The sequence below is a fragment of the Falco rusticolus genome, chromosome 2 (assembly GCF_015220075.1).
Source record: "Falco rusticolus isolate bFalRus1 chromosome 2, bFalRus1.pri, whole genome shotgun sequence".
Taxonomy (NCBI): Eukaryota; Metazoa; Chordata; class Aves; order Falconiformes; family Falconidae; genus Falco; species Falco rusticolus.
Window position 1 is genome coordinate 79,833,951 of NC_051188.1, and position 26,749 is coordinate 79,860,699.

General features: G+C 50.4%; 1 protein-coding gene across 1 annotated transcript; it reads right to left on the bottom strand.

The window, feature by feature from the left end:
- Nucleotides 1-1,340: 1,340 nt before the first annotated feature.
- LOC119143223 (cystathionine beta-synthase-like) lies at nt 1,341-25,561 on the bottom strand. Its single transcript, XM_037377272.1, has 16 exons — nt 25,550-25,561; nt 23,679-23,833; nt 19,691-19,797; nt 17,225-17,359; nt 15,713-15,792; nt 14,332-14,463; nt 12,998-13,067; nt 11,641-11,732; nt 10,404-10,529; nt 9,280-9,364; nt 7,542-7,647; nt 6,873-6,944; nt 5,500-5,634; nt 4,826-4,934; nt 4,004-4,088; nt 1,341-1,492 (listed from the first exon to the last, which is right to left on the bottom strand). The coding sequence occupies exons 1-16, from the start codon at nt 25,559-25,561 to the stop codon at nt 1,395-1,397; spliced, it is 1,599 nt and encodes a 532-aa protein (XP_037233169.1). The 3' UTR covers nt 1,341-1,394.
- Nucleotides 25,562-26,749: the final 1,188 nt, after the last annotated feature.

Sequence of the window (26,749 nt, forward strand, 5' to 3'; positions counted from 1 at the left end):
CAGAGACACTCTTCCTGAAAATAAATACTTCAGCATTCTATAACCTAGTAACAGTCTCATACAAACTAGATTAGATGGAAAGTACGGACTAGCCACTTAACAGCAAGCCAAAACTGAGATTGGTTGTTGCAACCTTGGAGCAGCTCCTGAGACTTAAGGAAAGACTGCAAAGCTCTTCACATCCTTTGAGAGCAACTCCCCCAAACCAGGTCTCAATGGCACTTCAGTTTGGTCCCACAGGCTGCCTTTCACATTTGCTTTCATTTATGTTTTTACGCAGCCATGGCAAATTGCTCTTCTGACCTTCATTATCACTCCTGAGACATAATACCCTGACAGCAAAATTAAGATCAACCCTGCCTTCCCCTCAGCCCCTCCATAATGAGCTCTCAGGATGCATATTCATGAGATGACTGTTCCAGGGTGCAGGGATGAAGCCATATCCCCTTTCCCAGTCACCATGTTGCGAGAATGAGTCTTCACTTCTTGAACGGGTTTGGTTCATTGTCGCCTCCTGTGGGACTGTGGGTGAGGCACCTGGTGCCACCAGCTCCCCCAGAGATGAGGAAGGTGCTTCCCAAAGGCCAGTTGCCACTGCAGGAGCGGTCATCCCACACCGGCTCAGCACCTCGTTTCCCTGCCCATCACAGCCCTCAGCTGTCCCTTCCCATCCCTCCTACCCAGCTCCCCACCTTTTGCACACTGGGGCGCTGCATCCCACCCATTCCCTGCTCCTCATCACTCCCCCAGGGTCCTGCCTCTCCTGCTGCCTCTCTGGCCCCCAGAGCCAGAGGTGAGGAGGAGGGTCTCCTGAACTTGGGGCCTCCAAAACCCACCGTGTGTAAATGAGGGGTGAACTGGGGCAGGCACGTGCAGCTGTGACGTAGCTTGTCCCTAGCCCTGCTTCTCTCAGGGCAGAGTCAGGCTCTGGCCCTGGTGGGACCAGAGAGGCTCATGGCACCTGCAACACCAGCAGTGCGTAGGAACTACTGCTAGCAAGCACACCAACCCTGCCCCTGCTAAAATCTGAGCAATAACATCCCTCCCCCACGCATGCACACACGCAGACACACACAGAGAGACACAGACACAGACACACGCAGACACACAGACACACACTCTCTCTCTCTCTCTCTCCCTCTCCAGCCCTGGGAAGCTCCACATAACCACCACATATGGCTATTAAACGCAATTTCTTTAGTTATCTTCTCTTTAGTGATATTCTGGGTGGCATATAGCAGACAAATGGTTATTACATTACAATTTTCACCTAGTCATTTTGAGAAACTATCAGCTGGATGAGCCCAGAAGGTGCCCTGGGCCGGGGGGCTGGAGCTGGGGGCAGCTGCCTGTGCCGGGGGGTGGGGGGAGGTGGGTGCAGCCAAGCTACTGCGCTACTTCTTGTCATTTCTGCTGACAAAGTTGAGGAGGTCCATCGCTGTGACCACACCAAACACCATCTGCTTCATGAAGGAACTGCCATTTCCATTGACTGTAAGCACAGAAAATGCCAGTTTAGTGGGGGGAAAAAAAAAAGAATACACAGACCACCCCCCACCAGCTGTGCAGAGGTTGCTGTTGGTTTATTAAAAGAAAACCTTAACGGGGACAGCAGCTGGCTCCACTCTGCCTCAACAGAAATGACTGATGCAGCCTTGGGTGTGTTGCTGGGATCACATAAGGGAGGTTTTAGCTGCAAAAATTGCACATTTACCAGAGCAGGAAACTTAATTTCCCAGTTGTTTTCATCAAATCTCTGTTCCAGTCCTGCTTCTATCACCACAAAATTTTTCAGGCCAAACTAATGAGACTCTTTAAGAGCAGCAGCGAGACCCTTTCTACTCTGTTCTTATCCTACACCATCATTAATAAAACAGCATTGCAACAATTGCTTTAACTATCTGATAAATGTTTTCTTAAATAAAAGTAAAACTAGCCACCAGAGTCCAAACACGAGATAAAATGCAAGCTCCAGAGGTATGGGAAGAAAACTACAAATAAGTGGGTAACTGTGACAGTGTTAAGACAGCAGCTCTGGAAAAGAAAATGAGTGTTGTGTGAACAACAGAGCAAGAAGCACTGCATACAGCTGGCTGATAGTTTTTGGTGGGTATCATTTAATTTGAGCCTCCTATTTATTTTATATTGAAATGTGACACAAAACAGATTTTCATTATTTTATGGCAGCATGGCTGAGAAAGGGAATTCTGCCTAGCATTATTTTTGTAAGACAATTGGAAATGGACATCAAAGGCAGTTTTGAATGACAGACTTTTGTCTGCGACATTTTGTGGGAACGTGGCTGGGCTTGCAAGCCAGCTTTAGAGTTGATGGAGCTTCAGGGCAGCAGGCCACGGAGATACAAGCAGAGGGGCTGGGCTGTTTACACACGGTGGATTTCAGACACCCCGAGTTCAGCAGGCAGCCCTTTGATGGCAGTCAATACAGCGCAATATTGTATGCTGCTTACCATAGGAATGCTTTGCATGTTCAATGCATAATCCCATACAATCAGTATAATTACACCCTTCAGCTCTAATTTAGAAGAACTAAGCATGGGTCTTCTGACTGCTTTTTTTTTTTAGTGTTGCTAACATCTTAAACAAAGCAACTCCTTCAAGATAAGGCCAAATTTGTACCTCTAGAAGTTCTACAGTATAATGGTACTGGAAAGGTGTGTTAGGTCAGATTTGCAGAACAGTGTCTGCCACCATACCTGTTTTGGTCAAAGGAGCAACAAGGCGTGATCCCTGCTGCCATGGATGTGTCAGCAACCCTCATGCTAATGCGGTCCTACGGCATGTGACTGTGACTCTATTGGGTCGGTTTGCTTCACAGAGGAGGGGGTGGCCGTACAGTGGTTTGAGAATAAGTCAAAGCTGCTGGTACGGCTGCTTTATTGGACTAGCCTAACGGTGCTCCCGAATTGGCAGAGCATTCATATACCCAGTCGGGGTCCAGGTAAGGCTCAAACACAGATGCCCCATGCTGCGTGCATCAGTGAGCATTGTGCCTCCCGACTCATGCCCCTGCCACAAGGCTTGCTTAGGATCCCACACATTTGTTCTCAGCTTTCTCAACTTACCCTGGGCCTCCAGGGTAGGTGTCTGATAGCACCCAGCAGGAAAGATCCCTTAGCATATCAATTTACCCAGACCCCTTGGGGCACACAGGCATAAGGACAGCTCTTGGCTGCACCTCCAGGGGTGGCGGGTGGGAATAGGGGCATTCAGAGGAGATGGCGCAGCCTCTGGGCATGCACAGCAGGTCTTTAAGCAGTCAGATAAAGACTGTGTTGTCTGTTCCCTTACATTTTCATGCCTGAATTCCACCTAGGCATGATGTAATGTGCCCAAATGCTCCTTTCGACCTTGCCCTTGGGATACTAAGTCTATGAAGGTCCCAAACTTCCCCCTTGTTTCCTCTGTTGCCCACAACCAGCAAGGCACTGATTTGAATTCAAAGTCAAGAGATTAAACAAGTATTGGAGGCCTGAGCCTACAGCTGCACAGCAAAGGAACTGCACCCCAAGCTGCTTCCAGTCCACCTTGGCTGTCAGAGGGGACGAGATGAATTCCCACAATGAAAACATTCCCATCCCCAAAGGTGGGTTTCCACGGGAAACTATAAGGTGAGGGGAAGGGATGGAGCTGATGGGTGCTTCAGCATCACCCCTGCATGGGGGGACAGCACAGATCCCATGGCCATGATCAGGGAAGTACTCCTGCAGGACACACATCCAGAAGTGTGCTGGTCCCCGGCTCCTGGGGCTAAGGCTTCCTCCCTCTCCCCTCATCCCTGTGGTGTCAGGAAAGGAAGCGGGTGAAAAGCCAGCAGTTCCTGGGCTTTGCAGGGCCACGGGGCAGAAATCCTTCCTGCAAAGGCTCAGGGGCTGCGAGTGTGGGGCAGCTGCACTGATACCTGTCAAGCTCAGTTTGAGAATTTCCCTTTCCACTCTCAAACATTCGTACAAAGCCTGTACAGTGCTTCTGCAGATACCTACACTGCATTTGCTCGTGTACAACGATAGCAAAATGATCATTCTCCAGGATGCAGGAAAGCTTTCCAAGGCTGTCCTCCAGGCCAATCTAAACAGGATAAAAAGAGAGATTTTATGTTTCACTTCACATTTAGAGGACAGTGGTGCGAAGCCTGACTCCTGCCTCTGACTGTAGCAGCGAGCGGGCAGAGTGGCACCCGACTGGACCATGATCAGGTGTGCCTCACTCATCCGTGCTATTTCTGGAGAGATGGGAGGGGATGCAGGCAGCCTGAAAACCCAGCTTTGCTGTAGCTGAAATACAGCACTGTCTGCCTCCAGCCCAAAGGGCCTCCAGGGGCCAACAGGAGGTGATGGCTCCAGCTCCCCTAAAACACCATTCATTTACCTCACTCCATCTCTGGACAGGCACCCCTCCCCTGCGCGCCCACAGGACCTGCTCAGTGTCCTGGCAGTCCATGCCTGTTGCCCCAGCCCTGCTGAGCACTGGCAATGGCTGGGCTCTGATTTCAGAGGGTGTCGGTTCCCCAGCTGGATGAAATCCTCTGGCAATGTAAGATTGGGAGTGGACGGTCACACACTTTGCTCCTGGCAGGAAGACTCCCACCTCTGAACGCCACAGGCTCAGCAGCATTTTTGCAGGTGCCTGTCCTTATTCTCATTTCCATGACGTCACCATCACCTTCCCACCTCTCTCTCCCTTCACCTCTGTCTTTTCATTGACCTCTTCTCCCAGCTGTTGTCACACCTCAGGGTGGTGGTGCACCTCTCCCCCTCTCCCCATCCCTGGACAGCGGTTGTCACCAGCCACAGCCTTAGTGGTACCTTTGAGAACTGGTCATAGATGACCTTCGTAACAGGGTCTGAGAACTGTGCGTTTCCAGCCAGCACTGAGGTGAGGGTGTTGCTGAGGGTCACCATTCCCAAAATAAGTCTGTAAGGGAACAGGGAGTTTTCCAAAAGGTCAGACCTAAGCTAGGGCACATGCTTTATGTAGGGGCTGAACTGCTCCCCTTGAAGTCAGTGACTAAATTGCTGCTGCCATCAGCAGGAGGCACCAGATTTCTCCTCATCTGAGCAGGACAGGAAGATCATTGTCCTGACCAAACTGTTGGTTTGACAGTAGTTAAAGTCTGGCATTGTAGTCCAGGGCTCAGCAGCCGGGAGAAAGAAAAGTTGTGGGGTCTCCAGCTGCTTATTTGTATGGGTTTCCCACCCAGGCTTCACCTTTCCTCTGACCTCCTCTTGCCTGTGCGCTGATCCAACCTCTGCTGAGTCTGATGGGCACTGGATTTGTCTTTCACTTTAACTAGCTCATTTACAGGGAGTTTTCTTAATGAATATTCACAAGGAAGCAGATGATATCTTAAAAATATGCGTTGCAGATTCCAATGCAAGAGCCCTGTTAATGGATCAGTAAACGGGACTTTCTCTTTAGCTTCATCATAGCTGCTTTGTCTATGTGAATGGCCATCTCTGTAATGAGTAAAAATAGTTACCCTGATTCAGCAACAACAGGAGCTTGGTCATATCCCTTCTCCTGGAGGATCTCGATTGCCTTTTGACAGCTGACTTCTGGGAGGAGAATGAGAGGGGCTGAGAGATTCAGTTTCTGCACCTTGATGTTCCACCACCTGTTGAAAGACAAATGTCAGCACTAAGCTGTTAACTTGCCGTGCTCAGGGAGGCAAGGCCAGGAGGGATGAGATCAACCACGCAGAGATATTCCGCCTGCCTGCAAAGCTCACCCCACTCCTGTCCCCAAAGCAGTAATGCTACAAGTCCATCATGGCCAGGTCTTGTTGAAGCCAAGCTCTTTCCCTACACCCAGTGTTCATGCAACTCCAGCAGTGGGACTGAGGCCAGAAGCTGGCAAGGTGCTGAGCTGTCCTGAATCCAAGCAAGTTGCTGAGGGCTTCATTTTGCAAGCCTGTGAGTGGGGCGGCCTACCAGTTCTGCCTCTTTGGTTTGCATCCTTGGTTCTCAAAATGCAGCATTTGCAGCCTCTCCAGGAAACGGCCTGGCAGAGATGCTCATGTGACTTATGAGGGACAAGCTATGCTTGTTTGCTGGGGACGATGGGCAATTCCCAACTCATCTCAGCCCTTCGTCCTTGCAGAAAAGGCAGGGCAACGCTACAGGCTGGAAGGGCCAAGAGCAATTCTAGCTGGGAACAAGAGGCCTTGGAAATGAAGTTTTTAGGAAATATTTTGGAATAACCATTGGTTATATTAACCCAAAGGACCAGTGACATCAGTAATACATGCTGTCTTTAAGGTGAGACTAGGTGCTTTCTAAACAACTGGCATTTGCCCAGCCACATGTCAACTGGCATCAGCAGTTTCCCTGCCTTGAAGGGACTCTTCCCATGGCATCCAAAAGATAGCTGAGTTGGTCATCTTTCCTGGCCCGCAGCTCTGGAAAATGAAAATCTACTGTTCCCTGTCCCTGGAAAGACTTCCAGACCTGTTTGAATGGGTGTTTGCTACATGAGGGACCCATCTCCCCACTGTCCTGATGTTCCTTTGCACATCAGCTGTGGAGTAGAGAGAGGAGGTTGTGAGTGGAGCTAGGTGTCCACCTTATCTGTTCTTCTCTGCAGGGTTTAGGTGGCCTGGACAGTAACTGCTATGTGGGAGCAGACTGGCAACTTTAGGATGGAGACTTGTCCTTTATAGACTTTGATTGGAGAACGGAGATACCTAACCACTCAAAAGAGAGGAGCTGCTATTGCAGCCTCCCCAGAGGAATCTGGACTTAATGGTGTTTTTTCTAAATACTAAAAGATCATACTTTCCTTTGAAGATAATAATTTCCAGACGCAGAAAGCTGATCCCCTTAGCACAGTTTATACCAGTGGAAGTTGTCTTACCAAGGCTTGTGCTCCTGGACGTCATTCAGGAAACCATTTTTTGTCATCCACTTATCATTCAAAAATTTGGACCTAGAAATCACCAACAAAGAGCGAGTCTGTGAGCCTTCCAGAAGAAGTCGTGCTTTGTTTCATGTACTAGACCACAGCACTGCCCTGGGGCTCCCATGATTTTTGCAGCTGGCTGCTCTTAGCCCCTTTTAAGGTCAATGGGAGCTGCGGGTGCTCAGTAACTCTTAGAAGCATGCCAGCTATTTGCCTTCCTAATTTTAGGCATGCAAGTTCAAAAACTGTAGCTTGACTGATTCCTGCTCCGTGCAGCAAGTCAGTGACAAGAGGAAATAAAACCCAAGTGTCCCAACACCCAGCCCTTGATGTTTGCCATAGTGGTATGAGATTTCTCCCTTTTGTTTTGGGTTTTGTTTTTTTTTTATTCTTGTAAGCTGCTCAAGGGAGGCTCCCAGCTCTGGGCTCAGTCTGGGCACCATGGTACCAGAATTATCAGGGTGGTTCTCCAGCAGCCCACATCACCTGGGCTCAGCAGTGCTAAGCTCATGCCACTAAAAGACCCCATGGCCTCGACCCAGGCCATATGCAGAGAGTGAGGGGGAGGGCTATGGGAGCTCCTGTCATGATGCTGGAAAGCAGGCGAGGAAGCGAGAAACTCACATGTAGTTCCTGACAGAGTCGGGCAGGATGACGACACAACGCTGACCTTCCTTCAGGTCCTTGGCAGCCCGCACGGCGACCGACATGGCACTGCCCGAGCTGCCACCTGGGTGGATACGAAGAAGAGATAGAAAAGCGTTGGGGCTGCCCAGGGTGTAGGGCCACGGTCCTGACGTGTGGGGCACAGTGCTGCCCTGGCTAACGGCACAGGGGTGCCCAGGCAAAGCTGTAGCAGAGGTGGCACCTTGTACACCAGGGCAGCTCAAGACACTGGGAGAGGGAGGACAATCAGCTCCTCTGCCTTGTAGGCTTTAGGGTCAGGAAGATGCAGGGACTGAAGGGACGTGCTCATATGGTGGCTCTTGGTGACGGGCCTTTGAGGCGGCGTAAGAGTGACCTTATGAACTTCATGAACCACTTCTTGTGGTGGCTCTGCAGACTGGCTAAGTGCCATTCAATACAGGGACATTCATACCACTGCTGCCCATGCCGCACCCTTCCTCTGGGTGAGGAGAAGACCATGCCAAACCTGGAGCTTCTGGCTGACATATTTGACAATAAAAGATTGGCTTTAAATGCATTGTAAAGACTGAAAAAAACATAAACATTACATTCATGCTTGGAATACCAGGCCAACGTGATGCGAAGACTTAAACACTCCCTGTGTCTGTGTGCACGCATGTGGTTTGCTGCACGTAGGGAAAGCAGGTCCCTGCTTTACAGAGGCAATTCTTCCACCAGTAGTTTGAGTACTGGAAGTCAAACACATTCCACTATCTGTGTGCCAATTACACACTGCATTCAAGGCAGCACGTATTTTACAGCAGGTTAATTAGCACCAGGTCACATTTTTCAAACAAATGAGGAAAGGCCCTGAAAAATGCAGTTCAGGGAACATGAAGCTATTCACGAATCATAGTTGAGTTCAGCAAGTGCTTTCTGTTGAAACACAGTGACGCTGTGCCTGCGAGGTTAAATCAATGTTTAAGCATTTCATTACAAATGACCAGATCTTTTTCAAAACTCCTTCGATGTGAGTGCTCAGGACTTTTATCAGCTGTAACCACAAGCCTACATATTGTCTGTCTGGTCCTGGATGCAAACCTATAGCTATCTGCCTGGTGGCAGGGAAGGCTGAAAAAGTGCTGATGCTCTATAGAGGTTCTTAGGGTACAGGCAGGGCTTGTCTGAGGGCACCTGTTCATTTTGGAAAGTTGGTGGGATCACTTACAGCTTGTTGTCACAGGGAGAAATACCCAGTAAGAACACCTTACACTTTCTTGACTTTCAAACCTTCCTGGTCCAAACCTGGCACTTCTAGTGTGGCAACCGTTTAACAACAGAGTATAGCTTCACAGTGTTGTTAGCAGAATGACAGTTTTAGCCCACCCGTCCTGCCGTGAGTCCCATTAATCCTCTCTTTAGCCTGTGTAACACTACACTGCCAAGAAGAGGTCTTCGGCCTGAAGATCCAGTTCCATGTGCAAAAGTGCTCCAGTAAGAGGAGAGTTATTGCTTCTATAATTATTGTGGCCGATGAGTCAGATCCCAGACCACACGTCTACTGCCACACCTCTGAAGTCTACAGTGACCTACACACCAGCCTGAGGTTCGGCTACCCAGCCCTGTTAACTTAGCAGACACAAAATGCAGAGAGCACCTACCCTGAAGTGTTTTGATCCCAAAAAGATGAGGTTCAGAAAGTTTAAGAGAAGCAACTGTTGTCATTGGTACTTACCACACAACAATCCCTCCTCTCTGATCAGCCTGCGAGACATGAGGAACGAGTCTCTGTCATTGCATTTATACCACTGATCAACCACCTGAAGAGAAAGCAGGAAGGTAGGTTCTTGGCGATGTTATTTCAGGCTGTCCCGACCCTCTGAGGCATGCTGTGGTGCTGACGCCTATCACATCTGGCAGCTTTGAGCTGCTTTCCACACTTGTTGAAAGCAAATATATTTCTCAGGGCATCCTTGGTCTGGAGGATGTCTCCTTGCTTGCAGGCACCCACTCTAGCTTTTCCAGCCAGCGCTCTTTCCTTGGAGAGTTAGGGATGTCTGACAGGTCCAGAGTCAGGATGAGGAGAGGGAATGGTGTTCATGATGTTCCGGGCTAAGCTACATCAATGGTCAAGATTTTGCCAGACAAAATCAGATCCAACTACAGAAAGAGTTTGGGGTTATTACAGGCCACAGCTCTAAAGCCACATGCCAACAGCAGAGGTGCAGTTAACATCTGAAAGCAAAATGAGTCTGGGGTCTGAGATTGTGGGGAACCTTTCTAACAATGAGGCCAGGGGAAACAGGCAGCTTGAATTAGGGCTTTAAAGCTCTGTGCCTGGTGGCAAGTGATACAATGAGAAGAAATTTGTCAAGAAGCGGTATGAGGTTCATTGTCTTATGCAGCTTGCATCTTGTCTTCCAGCCCATAAATGGCACAAGGTTTCTATTGTGTGCATGTGGTGCCTGCGGCAGCGAAGGCTTGGGAAATGCTAGCGTGATGAAGAGCAGCCTCAGCACTGACCGCTTCTGTCTTCTGTGTTAGCACAGTGAAAAAGGTGCGCTCCGAGTGTTGGTGAGGCTGAGCTGAGGAGGCTGGTACTCTGACATACTCCTTGCTTGCCCCTGTATTTGCCTTCTCCTTTTAGATCAGCCATACCCAGATCTACTCGGAGAGATGCTTTACTGCCAGTGTCCCAGTCCCCCCCCTCCAACAAGCTTATTCTGCACTAGCAAGGTTTACAAGTAGCCTTAGGGCTGGGCCACAGCCGGGTGCCAGAGCTGGTACCTCTGAACCTGGGAGTAGGCTGTATGCGAAGCTAAAGATGAGAGAGAGGCCACTCACCACACAGCTACTTACTGATCTGTCGAGGACAGTAGGGATGAAGTCATGCCCAATGCCCTCCACTTCGATGGTTGTGGTGTTTGTCCTATTCATCTCACTGGGCAGAGCGACGATGGAGCCATCGGGATCTACACCGATGATCTTTGATGGAAGGAATTTTTGTTAAACCACAAAGGGAGTTCAGAAATAGTCAAATATACAAGTCAAAGCAAAAATTACCCACACCCTTATCACCAATGTTTTTCTTCCCGTGATACTCATTGATATTCCTATCCACTGGCAGTATGGAGAGCTTCCAGGATAAAAGGGTACGGCTCCCCATTGGTTTTTCAGATAGATCCTAGGTAGTGCTCAGCTGCCGAAGAAGTGACCGGTGGCTTAAAATGTTATCACTCTCAAGGTGTTTGTCCGTGCCTCTTTGTCATCTGCTACTTCCAAACCTCAGCCCTTAGGACAGCGTGAGTGCTCCTTAATCCGCTCCAGTGCAAAGCCAGCCAGCTAGCTCAAACCTGTGGAAACTGGTGGCTACAGGCAAACTTTTGAATCTAGTTCTGCTGGCTGACAGTGACACCTCCCTGGTTGCTTATAACTTTATGTCTGGGCTGAGATTGCTTCCCTCAGCACACAGCTTAAGAAGGGGTGGTGAAACTGCCCCAGACAAAGCTTCAGCAGTCAGTGAGGTAATCCAATGCCCAGGTCCACACCATCTCGATTTGTGTTTGGTGGATCAGGGATCACTCGCACACTGGCTACACCAGAGAAGTGGTAACTGTCAAGTCTCCAGTCTGCCTCGAAGCACAAGCTCTGCAGAATGAGCATCTATGACTGGTGTCAACCATGAAGCATGGAGGTTCTTGCGACAGCAGATGAGGAGCACTTGCACAGTCTGCACTCTTCCCTTCAGAGCTGCCAGAGTGGAAACTTTCAGCAGGTGGATTAACTGGGAGCAGTAATGCTGTCACCTGGGCCAGCCACTTCTGCAGTGGATATCAGCAAAGACCACCAGGCAGGTGGGATCGTTAATGGGGCTGTGGAGCCTTTGACTTCTAAGGAGCTCAGATGGATCTAGGTCAAGCTGAGCGTAACACCAAATTGCTTCCAACAAAAGCCAAGCTTGCTGTGAAAAAACAAATAGGTGGAGACAACAACTGCTAGCTCAGGTGAGCCATGGGGTTAGGATTGATCAAAAGCACAGGCAGGAGAACCCAGGGGGACCATGGCTCCCAGTGGGCAGCCCTGCCTCCCAGCTTACCTTGCATTCTGGGCATTTCTCCTTCAGCTTCCTGGCCACGCCAGTGACAGTGCCTCCTGTGCCAGAACCAATCACCACCATGTGGACCTTGCCTGCAGGTCAGGGAAGAGAGAAGCTTGCAGGGACCCGGCATGGCCTCCAGCACAGTCTCCCCTTTATTCAGGGCCCCCGTGTCCCTCAGCCGCTAGAACCCCATGTGCAGGAAGGACAGGCAGAGGTTCTGCTAGCGGCCAAAGCATGGTCCTGCGGAGAAGCTCAGATAAGCTTGCAGGATCTGACCACAGTTAATCCTGCCTCAGCACAGAGGGCTGAAGATGGCCTGCAAATCTTCCACTGGTGTCCATGATTTTCACATCTTTAGCATCTACTGGCGTAAGGGGGAGGGAGTATCTCAGCACTTCCAGCCTTTTTGAACCACGCCACACTAAAGCGAACACACATGTGAATAGCAGCACCTATTAACAGGCACGAGTTTTCAGCTAGTGTTAACATTCACAGTGGAGAGATGGCAGAGCTCTGCCCCGGCACCTGTGCCGGTCAGATGTAGCCCCACTGGCAGCAACAAAATTATACTGATTTAGGACTGGTAGGAACAGAATCAGTCAGGCCTTCAGAGCCTTATGCTGCAACTGCATTGGGAAAAGGGGACTTGTAATTCACAGCTGGCAGCCAGTAGGAGCAAGTCTAAACACACTAGTGGAGGGAACACTGGGACTCTTTTGCTCCTGTTGCTACCCGACTGCTTTAGTGTTATGATAACTGTTCTCCAGTTAAAACCCCCAAGTCTTGTTTACATTTTGCAGTGCTCTCAGTACTGGCAACAGATTTCACTTCTATCAGCACAGACGTGGACTGGGATAGTCCTTTATCCTCCCCCAGCCATCACATCAAATGTCATTAGTCTGTGAAGTTTCAGTCTATTCTGATTTGCAAATGAGTGTGCTGGATCAGACACAGCCTGCCAGGCCCTGATGGATTTATATTCCCCCGTGAGGTCTCTTGGGCAATCTTGTGTTCTCAGCTGACAGGCTGCAGAAATGTTGTAGCCACCAAGAGACCTCATTCTTCCTCCTTGGGTAAAAACTGAATTTGTTAAGCCTCTGGTGTCCTCCCTCAGGCTTTTGAAATGGGAGGCTATAGCAGGGAAGCCCTGCAGGCTCAGGTGTGTCTGGAGTGGATTATGAGAGGTTGTAACACTCCGCGTGTCAACATTATTAAGGGTACCTTCACCTACAGAAGCCTTTTTGGTTGTTTTTCTAGACATTTAGGTCAATAAATGATGTCCAATGAGCCTCTGAGAGAGAGCTGTAGCCCTCTGCACATCCTCAGCACGTAGAAGCAACAGCGCAGACAGTACCTTCACACTGCTCCAGGATCTCCTCAGCTGTGGTGTCGTAATGAGCCAGGGGGTTGCTTGGATTTCGGTACTGTTTATTTCAACAGAGAACAGCATGAGTTACTGTGTGAAGCATAGGACAAATACCAAACTAGCAATAGCTCCCGATGAGCTTTACCCAAAGCATGCAACTTCCCCCTCCTCTCGCTGGCAAGGGGTGGACTGCAACCCAGCCAGGCCAGGTCACAGGTATTCCTCCTGGTTGTCACTTCGAGACAGATTTCCAAGGACATTTGGGATTTGACCACACTGGAAGATTAAATGTGCCCACAAACACTTGCTACCTGTCACTAGGTATCAATTCAGTATGAGAATGGTGCGGCTGTCCCATACACTGCATTGCCAGGTTTTGTGGGATGTGGTTATTTTGTTAAAGCCCTAGCTGCCAGAGGGAAGAAAGCTACTTGGTATTTTAGCTATTGCTTAGCTAGAAGCATTTTGACCTTTACTGTTGCATTGGAAAAGTTGAAAACACCACCTCACAATACTCCCAAAACCAAAAAAAATCCCTTCTCAAAAGCCGTATTAGAAAACTTTTTTCAAGTATCCTATCTATTCCCATTTTTGAGAGCTGTTTTGTCACTTAGGGGCATTTGTAGCTGGCAGTGCAGCAAGTCAGGTGGCTGGGAACTGTGGGCCAGAGCAGTTGTCCTACCTGTGCAGAGGGATTTACCACAGAAGGTACACAAGCACAGCACTGAAATGTGTGCAGCCCCATATTCACACCCATGGACCAGGCTGCTTCTGAAAAGCATATTCAGACACTGAGCTCCCGTTTTCTTAAAAGGAAGGAACTTCACTGACTTTTCTGCACTACTGGGGCTGCCTACCTGCCATGGGGATGCCTTCCTGCAGCAGGGTGAGACCCAGGGAGGAGGTGCCCTCCTGCACAAGACCCGGTGCTGCAAGAACCACTGGTGTGAAACAGCAGTGTTTGCCTTTTACAGAATAAGGCTTGTTTGTGAGGCAGGACAGAGGTTGCTAGCCAGGCATAAAAAAAATGATTTTTTTTCAGGTCAAAGTTAAATCTGAAGCAATTTGAGTTTTGAATTGTGCAAGAAAACCCAGCCTCACCCACATCCAGCTTTGGCAGAAACATTACAGGTTTGGAAGTGACCCTTATTTTGTTTCTGCCACTCCGTGCCTGACAGAAGAGTGCTTAAGTTTCAAACATCATAAAACACTGACAAAACCTGTCTCCGTCTCCAGTTTAAACAAAGCCCCCAAAGATTCACTCGGAGCACATGCCACAAACTGTGTTTGGAAAGAGAGTCAGTGGAGGATTGGCATTTTACCTGGTCCAGGATGTGAGAGTTTGGGATTTCACTTTTCAGCTTCCAGGCAACACGAATGTTAGACTCTGGGGCATCAAAACGAGTGCATGGGGTCCTCACAATTTCAACACCCAGCGCCTTCAGAATATCGACCTTTGGGAGGGAAGAAAGTAGATGTAACACAACCAATCCCACACAGAGATGGTAATCCAAACCTGCAGGCACAAGGCAGCGTCAGATGCCAGAGGAGCTTTGCATGCAGGAGACATTTGGCATTTGGAGATACAATGTCTGATTCTCAGTTATACTATCTCTGACATTGTCCTGGCACCCAGGGCCTCCTGCCTGAAGCTGACACACAGACTCAAACCTGGCCACGTGCCCTGTCCTACTCAGAGGGCAGGCTGGGGACACAGCAGAGGTTAACACTGTGCTGCTCCTTGGTGCACGGAGAAAGGGGCACAGGGGACTGTAGGGAGGAGCAGCATCTCCTGTGTGCTATGGTCTGAGCCCCTGCGTGCAAGGAGGAGGTCTTAAAGCTGTCTTTGCCCTATGTCCCTTCTCTCCCCTCACCAAGCACAGGGAAGGAGCAACTGCAAATCATCCCCAGAGTATTAATCTGCTGGGAGATGCGGCTGTCAGGGGGAGAGAGGGTCAAAAGAGAAGGGTGGGTGAGTGTTGGGGTGCCTGGAGATGAAGCCCATGGCAGCTGGAGGTGGCATCTGATCCAGACTGAGCTTAAGTGAGATTTAGATTGAAATGAGGGTGGCGCTTTGGAGAAGGGCTCAGCTCTGAGCCAAGTCAGGGTCCAGGTCTGGCTTTACTGGCATGAGTTCAGCTGAACAGCTTGTGAGGCTTCTGGCTCCCCAAGGTGGAGATTTCTGCCATCTCCAGGATAGCAGTTTCATCTGGTCATCAGCTGTCGTGCAAGCGACTTGACTCCACCATCTCAAGAAAGCGGCTCAGACAACTATAAGTGTCTCCAGGTTAAAGACAACTGCAGAGACACAGAGACACCAAATGACATGTGAAATGTCAGAGGGGAAGTTAGCAGGACCAGCAGCTGAGCCCTGGCACCTGCCTGCCTCCTCTCTGCTCCATCCAGCCCTTGCCCTCACAGACAGCAGGTATTGCTCCATTTCTCTGCACCCGTGCACCATGTTTGGCTAACATGTGAGCCCAGCTGCACTGCTGACGCTAGATGATCAGCCAGGCCATCACAGTGTGCTTTTTTTCATCAAGAGGAAGTCTTCTGAACAACTGCAAAGCTATGTCTGTGTGCTTGGCAAGGCTCATTACCCTTTAAAGGAGGGGGCACTCCATCTCTAGAAAGGGAAAGTCAGAGAGAGACAAGGAAGGAGATGTTCCCCGGCTGTGGGGCAATACCGTACAGAGCACTGACCTTCTCCATGCTCATTTTCTCCGGCAAGACAATGATGCAGCGGTAACCTTTCACTGCAGCTACCAGTGCCAGCCCGATTCCTAGGCGGTGAGGAGGAAAGGGAATTGGTTGACAACAGCATTTGGCAAGGCCAACCGACGTGGGTTGTTTCCTACATTCCACTCTCCTGCCAGCGAACATAACCTAGAAATGTTCACCGATGAGCTATAGGTGAGGGTATCCTCCGCAAGCCTCTTGGGATGTGCCAAGAGCGTGGGAGGATGCACTAACAGGCGAGCCAAGCTGAAGTTTCCCTCTTGCTTGCAGGAGTCTGTTAGCGTGGCACAGAGCAAATGGCAAGGCTGGGGAGTGCTTTCTTCCCCTCACTGAGGCTCAGACCTCTTCCTTTGTTTTCCAAAACAGGAGAGAGGTGATTTTGCTCAGGAGTGCCTTCCCCTCCCCCTCAAATGCTCGCAGCTGGGGGGATGTACACACGAAGCTGCACATGTCACCCTGTGGTGAGCAAGTGAAGGGGACCTCTGCTCCAGTTTCACTGGGGATGATGGATGGAGCCAGCTGCTCCCCAGCTAGACAGGGAAGGTGAGGCTGGAGCAGCATGTCCCCTCAAGTGGCTGTAGGGAGCGTGGTGCTGCCCAGCTGCCCCGGGTGGGCAGGGAGCCAGCACAAGCCACCTGGGGAACAGCCCTGGGGGCACACAGGTCTCCTCGCTCCAGTGTCTGGGGGAGGTGGGGGTGGGGGTGGCCAGGGCAAGAGGGGCTGTCTTTGGAGTTCCTGCAGCAACAAGCCAGTAAGGAGCAAAATTCCTAGAGATGAGTCCTGTTCTTCATGACTAGTGGGGGGGAGGCAGGGAGCACAGCGAGGGACACGGCCTCAACTCCATCCAGAGTGCCTTGACAGCCTCCGATGGGCCTTTTTGCAGGAAATCATGCTATGCACACATCCCTGCTGGGGCAGGGGCGCTGGTGAAGGGAGCAGCAAACAGACGTGGAAACTTGCTTCCGTGGTCCTGTGCAGGCTGCAAAATAGGGGGGGAGGCTTCTCTGTTGTCCCTCCTCATCTCATACCCCATACTAGACATACATTGTCTAGTGCTTGAGCAGGATGACAAGGAAAAAAAATAGATTATTTATCTTCTAGCCCGTCAGGGAAACTGTCTCTGGGAACCTCTGAATATTCAAGAGCTTTCCAGCCTGAAAACACCTGGGGTTGCCCCAGCTCCTCCAGCTGAAGCTGTTTGTCTTGCCACAAGGTAACCTGCTGGGCATGCCTGTGCAGGCATGGGACCCTTGCAGACCCTTGGGAATTTCAGCAATGAGGCACTTCAGCACCCCAGGATGCCCATGGCCACTATGAGGGGAGCCAAAGGGAGGATGGAGCCAGAGCCGCAGGGCCCCAAGCTGGCCTTGTAATTCCAAGTGCAAGAGCTCTTTGAATCCCTGCCCCTCCTGCAGCCCCTCAGAAATGCCACCCTGCCCAGTACCCAGGCAGAGAGAGCATCCCTGTACTTCCCACCTGTATTCCCTGAAGTGGGTTCAATCAGTGTGTCTCCCGGTTTTATAATCCCAGCTCTCTCTGCATCTTCCACCATCCTCAGGCTGATGCGGTCCTTCACACTGCCCCCCGCATTGAAGTACTCACATTTTGCCACTGGAAATTAAAAGGGGAACCTCTGTCAGGGACGAGCTGCACCCCGGGGGAGCATCAGCTCCTTGCTCCCCCCAGCCGTTGCTGCAGTTATTTGAGGACACACATTCCTGCCCTGCAGGATGGTCCTTTGTTTCAGGGCAGCCCATTCACCATCTGCTTACAGGGTGCCACCACTCGTCATGGTATTACCCATCATCATACCTGCCCATAGTCCATCTTTCCCCCATGTTTCGTCTACCTGCAGCACCCTGGAGGCAGCGGGCAGGCCTGGTAAATCCCGGGTGGGTTTAAAATCAACTGGACATACAGTGATTGCTAGGTGGAAGGTCCCACACCGGTATGATACACCTTGCTGCCCTGCTTTGAGGACTCTTCTCTGAGCAAGGCACTGTCAGGTTAACAGCAAGGTCTCAGCCTTTCCTGGGGCATGGCAGTTATTGGTAGGTAGCTAAAGAGGTGCCCTTCTGTAGGGATGATCTGTAGTCCTGGGCGGGGTGCCATAAAGAAAAACTGCAAGGCACACCTCGGCTCCTAACCAGGCCCTCCACACCGCTAACACCCGGGGCAGGACTCCTCTTACCAAGGTTTTGATGAGCAGCTACACCTGAACTGACGGTACTGAGCTCTGTTTTATGGGCAATAGGGAGAAATTACTAGTTTCAGGGTGTCTGTCGCTTAATTCTAGCAAAGACAGCTACTTGAAGCTGAGAAATCAACCCAGTACATGAGCAGCCAGAACAGGGAAAAAAATCTTGTGCTCATCATTACATTCTGTAATGGGAAGTGCCAAAACTTCAGCTACACAGAGATCCCTGGAGGCAAAGAGATTAGAAAGTAATCACATCTAACCGCAACTGCTTCCTTGATGCAGCAGCGCTGCAAGCGTTTGAATATTTGCTTGGTAAGAGGCTCTGTGCTGATCTGCAGCTCAGAGAGGGCCCTGCAGCTGCTGCCTGCCCTGCTCTCCTTCCCCTCCTGCACCATGGGAGGGAGACACCATCCCAGCAAACAGGGTCTCTTCGGCTTCCCCGCAGCTGTTTGCACCAAACCCTCCCATGCCCCTAAGGTGCCTGCCCCAGCAAGACGTCCTCCAAGGGACAGCCTGCTTCAGAGGTGGACCAGACATTGCAGACCTGTCCTCCTGCTTCTGCCACCTCTGTTCCACTGTCCCCTACGGTCCCCCGAGGTCTCGTTCAGGGAAGTGAGAAGCGGTGCAATGCAAGAGGTTGCAGGGTTAGGGGCCCAAAGATCCCAGATCCCACAAAGGGATCTGGTTGAAGCGCCCGGGGGAGGCTGGCTGCCGTGTGGATCCCCAGCTGCCAAACAGGACCACCAAGTCCCTCCTCCCTACCCAGCTATGCGACACTCGTGAATCTTACTGCCTCTGAGACACCCGTCTTCCTGCCTATTTTGGCTGAAATTAATTAATAGGGTTAAAAGTTATAGGAAAGGAGACTGAAAAGTCCATATGCACAGAGGCAGCTTCATCTTGTCATCCTCGTGTCTGTGGGGAACCAGGCTAAACCCAGCCCTTACACAAGACAGCACTAACGCTGCGCTAACACTCCCTTGGAGGAGGACTTGGGTCCTGCTGGAAAACCTGGCCCTGCAGCCAGCGCCTTGGCCTGGCTTTTTAGCACCAGGGCCCAACACACATGTCTTTAATAAACCCAGCTGTCTGCAACCCTCGCTGCTCTAACCGGGGCTGTGTTTTGGGAAGGTCCTCAAGGGAAGTTGTCTGTTCCCCCCGGGACAGTGGTGCAGCAGACAGCAGTCCCTGGCCCAGCTCCAGCTGACCTGGCAGAGACGATGCCACGGCAGAGCAGAGTCCCCTCATGTGGGAGCTCTGCCTGGCATCTAGGGGCCACAGTGGTGTGTCCCTCCTGCAGCCTGAACTGCTCCCTCTGCCCGGGCAGGCTTTGGGAAGGATCCTACCATCCTCTTTGCCCTGTCCCAGACACCATGTTTCGGGAAGACTGGGCCAGTCTCTCCTGTGCATGCCGCATGCTACCACGGGTGCTGCAGCATCCCTGCTCATCACCCATCCCTAAATTTAGCCCAGCTCTGCTCTGAGTTTATGCTGCAGTTATCTGGGAGGAGAGATGCCTCCACTACCATTAGCCCCCTGCTCATTGCAGCTTGAAACCACCTGTTTGGCCTGACAAATGACTGTCGTGTAACCCAATGAGTGGGAGCATTCAGCATGGGCTACATCTGGCCCTCCCCATCTGTGATTGCTCTCCACAAAGCCTCTTCTGAAGCTCCCCTCCAACACCGCCCCTCACCCTCACCTCATGGTATGGAAAAACCTGGTGGAAAGGGGACACTCACAGAGCTCACACTTGAGCCCATAGGACTTCCCAATCTTGTTGACTCGGACCATTGGGGTGCAGCCAATTTTCTTCAGGATGTTGGGCAAGATCTTCGTTTCTTCTGGCCTGAAATAATGCAAGGGGAAAAAAAGACAAAGTCACATCAAAGCAACTGTTGTGCAAAACGGACCAAGATAAAATGAGTGAGGTTTCAGCAACTTTAGAAAGGCCACCAAGAGACACCCCAACTCCAAGAGAAAAACTCCCTATGAACAATTAACAGCAACAGGAGCTAGTTATGGTTTTCTATCACTCTTACAATGACTTACTAATTCTTTTGCATAAAAAATAATGTAATTAATTTTCAGGGCTGTTCTGAAATATCTTGTTCTCCAAGACCCTAGGCAAGGCCTGTAACCGAGTGAAGTGAGAAGAACTGACAAGCCTCGGGATGTTATGTAGTGGGTGAGAAAACCAGAAGGCCGTGCACAACACAAGGCTCCTCCTCTTTCCTCTGTCCTACCCAGCACCACCTCCACTTTTCACATTTTCAGCTATCTCTGGGCCAACCGCTGCTTGCCTGGCCAAGATTCTCACACTTGCAAGGATGGCTCCAAGCAATCAGAAAAGCTCAAGCCACAGAGGACTCTGGAGGTTTTTTTGCAAATAATTAAACTGAGGTCTTGGATCAGTGCAATTCAGCCTCCTGGTTTTGCTAGTCTCTGGCAGACTCTGGCAGAAGCCAAGAACCAAGTCACAGAAATTGCAACCAGAATGAAAAAGACTTGCTCATCCAACACACAAGCAAACGCATCTGGCCATGCAGCCAGGGAACTCATGTCCTTGAACTTTTTAGAAGACAGAAGGAAAAGATCGATAAGGGTTATGTTTATTGGGGCCACAAATGCCTTGCATTGACAGCCAGCATGTCTCTCTCTGAGTGGGGTGACAAAGCCACACTCCCTCAATACTCAGCTCTCCTTTGCACAGCTCTCACTTACTATCATCCTTCGAACCTTGAACCCAAGTTATCCTTGTCTGCTACCACAGCCAGGCAGATGGCTGTCTGCTGACAGAAAGTTCATATGGTACAGTGATGACACACTGATTTACTTAGAGAGAGAGAGACACACACACCTCCCCCTGGGTTTTGCAAGCATGATATAAACACTTGTTGCTTTGCAAGGGTACAGGGATAGTGGTTTAGTGTAGGTCTTTACTACCAAAAGCAGCCAGCCTCCTTACATTTCAAGCTCAGAAATGATGGAGCTTTATACGCATGCTGTTCCCTCTCCCTCCCTGGGAAGTGTTACCGTGCACACCACAAGCTCTGTTGAGTGCTGGTAAATGTGAGGCAATAACTCAATGAATGAGCTTTCTGCACAGCTGCAGCCATTTTCCATCTGCTCTAAAAGCCACCAAAATGCCCAGGGATTTCAGTGGGGCTGAGCCATGGCACAAGGAGGCTGCAGCTGCAGCTGAGGCATTTAACTAGAGCCTGGCTTTCAAGTGAGCAACCTGCATATTACATCTAGATTGCAGAAAGTCAGCTCAGGAGAAGCAAGCAAGGCCATTTATTTACCTGCAGCTCATAATTGTGGTAAATGAGATGCTACCATGCCCTTTGAACCTCAGCAGGGCATGATGTGGTGTGGTGAGGTGCTGCGCAGCCCCGGGGTCTGCAGCGGTGGACCCTGGCAAGGGGAAGGGTGAGGCAGCCTGTGCTGCCCTGAATGCTGGGACGAGCCTTGCTGGGAGGGCAAAGGTGGGAACCAGAAACCAGACTGCTCTTTTGCATTGCTACCAGCTAGCATCCCCTAAAAAGAAGAGCCTTTCTCTCACTCTGGGGCAAATTTTCTGCAGTTCCTATCAAATTCCTTACCTAATCACTACCATATTTTACTACAAAAACAATAGTAATATGGTCAGCCTCCATCCCCGGCTGGTGCCTGTGCCTGAGGGCAGCAGGTCTGTGGGGAATACAAGGTTTTGTGCAAAATGCCTTTGGTGCTCCTAAAGGATGTGGTGGGGACACTAGTCCTACAGCTGCTGGTGTCAGTTCAAGATGGCAGTAGACAAGGATGTTTGCTCTCCAGGATTCCTGTTTTTACTCATGGTATGTTATTCTGTAAGATGTCCAGGGGAAAACCAGTCCTCGCAAACCAAGTGATTCTTGCTGAGGTTATGGTGGGTCACAATTGGCTCAAGGGATATCAGAACTAGTCTACCTCTGTATCTTTGGAAAGATTTAAATAGTTAATATTCTTAATTAAAATAACACCTTGTTTTCTCCCTCTGCCCCCATCCTCTGCTTCTACCCCCAAAACCCAATCAAGGTTTCACATGAGAATCTCAGAAAGTCCAGAGATTTTTGCTTCGTTGGCTGCCAACTGTGGTTTACCCAGAACAAGGAAACCAACAAGCCCTTCCATGCACTGCTGCAAAGTCAGAGAAACTCTGTGATGTTTCCCAGTGTACTTTCTTCACTGCTGTACAGTGCGTTATGTTTCAATCCCAGTCCCAGCGATGTTGCATAGGCCCCTTCAGCCAGACCCCCTCGCCAGGGAGCTGCCTTGTGCCCAGGTCTGGGGCTGCCCCAATGCCCCCCTCAGCTGCCCATCTGGCTGCAGGGTAGGATGGGTCCTGGCACTTGCTCTGCCTTGCTGCCCTGTGGCACCCTGATGCTAAACTGCTAAAAAACAATAGTAACCTGCTCAGCAATAACTGAGAAAAAACCCGGAACAGTTTGACTGAATAGAGCTGACCCTCTCCTTGGGCGCTCGCTGCAGGGATTGCACTGGGTGGACACCTGGATGCACATTTGGTGGATCAGCTCTGAGGCTGTGGAGACCACTCCTCCTTCCTTCATGGGTCAGGCCCAGAGGCAGTTCTGGGCTTCACACATGCCAGCTGGTGGCTGTGCTCTGGCCATGTCCTGCCTGGCATGCCATCTGAAGCTCCCTCAGCCACTCCTGGTTAGCAGGCGTCCACGCAGAGCAGTGCTGCACCTCCTGTGGGTTCCACTGCCTCACATGCCAAGCTGAGTTCACATTTTACATCTTTGGCACAGCCTGGGCTTGGCCTCAGTTCCCCTGATATTTATAGGACAGCCTCACCTTTAATAGCTTGCCTGGGTCTGGTTTGCTGGGCCGTTAAAGCACCTCCTGTTGAGTCTAGTCTGGGAACTTTAGCAGCTTACCTGACCCTGGGAGGACACCCATGGCTGTGAGGACAGGAACGACTCGCAGCAACCACTTCGCTTTGCACTGAGCTCTTGGGCAGCTTATAGAGAGGGGCCAGCCTCTGTGTGAGCCATTTTCTGCTTATTTAAAAGCCCAGGCACTGGTAATCTCTTTTCATTAAGGTCTCTTACCCATTGGTAAAGACGTTGTTAGTACTTTGAAATGTCCTTACGCACAGCTTCCAACTGCTTGAATGAACAAGGGCAGCCAAGCTGCAGCCCTTCGACTGGTGACCACACGGCTCTCACTGACTGTGCTGTACAATGGGATGGGTGCAACAACTCTGGGATGTATGCAAGCATTCCGCTACAGGCAGGAGAGCCATTGCTGCATCTCTGCGAGTGCCTAGCTGTTGGGAGTGCCTTCACTTCTGCTGTGCAGCACCACATCTCATGGAGTCCCTTTTGCAGAAGTGTACAAGTCCCTCGTTGAAATGTACCTCTGAAATATGTTCACCTTAATTCTTCTAAAACAAGATGCCCCAAACTAGCAGATGCTTATAAATCTGTGCTGGAAAACACAGAGCTGAGTCTTGAGCCAGCTACATCTTTCTGCAAGATTAAAGGGAGTGAGAAAGTTCTTCCTGGAAAGGAGATACTAGATGAGTGTTGCCTTCTGGAAGATAAACCGTCATTAACATAACGTATTGTCTAACTACTGACTTCTGGTCATAACCATCCTGTATGTAACAATAGTCCCTCATCTTCAGAAAAAGATACCGAGCTGTCTGCACTCTGAAATAACCAGCATGAAAGAATTACTTACAAGGGCATACAGGAGTGTGGAGACTTGGTGGCAGGCGTTGCAGCTGTCCACGTGCACTTACTGGGCAAGTTGGGAAGAATCCATGTGCTGTCAGCTTTGCTTTCCTGACTTCCCACACAACTGCCATTCACAAGCAGGCACGTCTTGGTCAGCTCCTGTGTCGTGGAAACAGAGACTCAGCCTCCTGGTAGGAAAAGCGGGCAGGCAGGCATCTGGGCAATGATTGTCAAAGGCAAGAAAGGACGTTTGTGTGTGAAAGCAGGGCAGCCAGCCTGCATGGGGCACCCCTACCAGCATGTCAAAAATTCTGTTCTAACAGAAAGAGCATAAAATTGCTCTTTCAGAGTGGTACGCTAGACCACGTACATGGTAAACCATCATCTGGCCACCACCTCTGGTAAATCTTCCCCTGCTCTAATGTACATTGAAGCATCCCCTCCACTAGAAAATTTGGTGCGCTGTATTTAATTGTTTGGTCAAGAGCAGTATTTTCCACCCTAGCAGTGAAGAAACTGCAGATGAGTCTGCCCAGCAATAAGTTGAGAATATTTGTACAGTGGTAGTGGGCCTTAAAGGGCCAGAGGATACCTCTACTCTGGCATTCAAGTGTATTAAAAATGAAAAAAAAAATTGATAAAAACAAAACATCAGGGAAAGGCAGCAAAGGTGCTCAGAGGTACAGAGCAAGTTCCACAGTAAAACAGCTTAAATGGAGGAAAATTCATCAGACTGGAAATGAGACAGATAGATGGCTGGTGGTGAGAGCGGGCTGTAAATCCTGGGGGATCTGGCAAAGGTGACTGACACACACTTTGTATCTCAGCATCAAATAGTATGGCAAAATGAAATTATCAGGAACAACTATAGGAGCAGAGCAGGAAAAAGTGGAACCAGAAAAGGGTTAAACAGGTCTTCAATGGTTGAGTTCATTAGTGGCTTTCAAACACACTGGCCCTAATGGTACCTATGCTCTGTGAACATGGCAATGTGCTGAGCTGGTTTCTCTGTATTGCTGGTGCATATACAGAGAAAAAGAGGAGTCTGGTTTTATAGTCTCTTCTTGGCATCTGCTACTGACCAACAGCAGAAACGAGGGTTACATGGAGCTTTGGTGTCACCCTCTCTGCAATTCACCAGCCACCCTTTGGCACCAAGGAAACCAGCTGCATGGACAAAAGACACATGATTTTGGTAAACGGAAGTTTCCTTTCTGGCTTGTTCACAGAATTAATTTGCTTCAATTTGGACTTTGTGGAATTAAAGGGACCTTGCAGCTAAGTAGAGTCGTGGTTGGAGACCTGTGTCTGTCTTTGGTTGGTGAAGAAAGTTGATGTTAACCTGCTTGTTGTAGCATAGCCTGCCCTACCTTCCTGCACTACTGCAGTGGTGTGTTCTGCAATTACAGCAAGTGTAATGCTCTCATTAACGTTACCGTACTAGAAATTCTCAAGGGCACGGTGTTGGACCGTCCTTCTACATTTAAGTTCAAAGACATAATTTTGAAATTTGACAGAACCAAACCAGTGACACAAATGCAGAGGGCTGCCTGCAGAAGGGCAGGGGATGTGGGAAGCCCACTCTAGCTACTGCCCCGGGGTGGGAATCCAGGCCGATGACCGATGACCGGAGGAGGCTGGAGCCGACATGCGCAGCACAGATAGCGGCGGCCGACGTGTCTGCAGAGCACCACCTTCATCCCAGGCCATACAGCCACCGCTCCACCTCCCCAGACACCGGGCTGCCGGCAGCGCCTGCGAAGCCCAGCTGACTCACGGCGGCCAGGCAAGCAGCCAGCACACTGTTATGGCTGGGTCCTGATAATCTAATTAATTTGTGGCTCAACATGTGAGCCCAACGGCAACCTTAATTACCATTTCTGCCATCCTCCTGCTTGCTTGTTCGTTTCACCCACTCGTTGGGAGCTTCTCTGAAGCAGCGCGGCAGGACTACCTGAGATCAGCGCCGTGCTTCCCTGGTGCTTTCCCCACTAGCCGGGAGGATGGGGCTGCGGTTTGCTCCCTGAAACACAAAAATACACCACACCATTATTCTAGCAACGGCAGAGTGCTGAAATAGCCCGTGGTGTGCAGCCAAGCTTTCTTCTCAGCCAGAGGCCCTAGGGCACCTCTGAAGATGGAGGTCAACAGCCTTGTGTCGCTGCCTGGCCCTGTGACCGAGGCTTGAGGCAGCAGGGCAGGCAGGGGACAGCGAGCTGCCCCCGCATCAGGCACTGAGCTGCCTTTTCCTCCTCCGGAGACACCAACCCCAGCCTCACAAATCAGCGAGAGACCACGAGGGTGCAGGGCGGTCATGCCAACATGGCTCCAGCCCTGCAGTTGACAAAAACTCTCCTGGCAGACTTTGCCTCCCAGTGCTCTTGCCCATCACCGCCAAATCTGTTGCTTCTTGGAAGGGATTAAAGGAAAAAAAAATAAATTCATTTCCTTGCAAGCCAGGATTTGTGTTGGCCTTGAGTGTATCTTCCCAAGCAAATCCCTGTTTACCTAATGAATTAACTGGGAAGGAGCAAAAGTCACTTGCGGATAAAGAAGAGATAAGCCACAGCATATCAGAGGCAATTAGCATGCTTTCACAACTGAGGTCACCGTTTAGTAACCAAAATGCTGGCAAACTAGATTTTACGAGTATTTTTTTTTTTTTTTCTCCTTTTTTTCTGGTGATCCCCATCTCAACCATTTTGTGGTGGGGTGGAGAGAGAGGAGAGGGCTGAAATTATTAGGGCTGCTTTTGCCAGTCTTTTCCCTCTTTGCTGGCACGTGGCTCCCTGCCTGGTGGGTGCCAGCCCCGAGAGAGGCCGGCATTGGCTGCAGGGCCCCATGCAAGCCCCCTCTCGCCCCCAGCCCCTGCTGCATGGGCAGGCTGCCTGTGCCCAGTCTTTCCCTGTGGAGGCAGCTTGGCAGAGCTGCAGGAATTGATGGAGAGGGGCCGGTGCCACTGGCCAACCTCCAGGCGGGGGTTTGCACCCCCACTTTAGGGCAGAGGGCCCAGAGCCACTTCACATTTCAGTTAAGCAGAGGGGGAACCCACACCACGTGTCTGGCTGCAGGGAC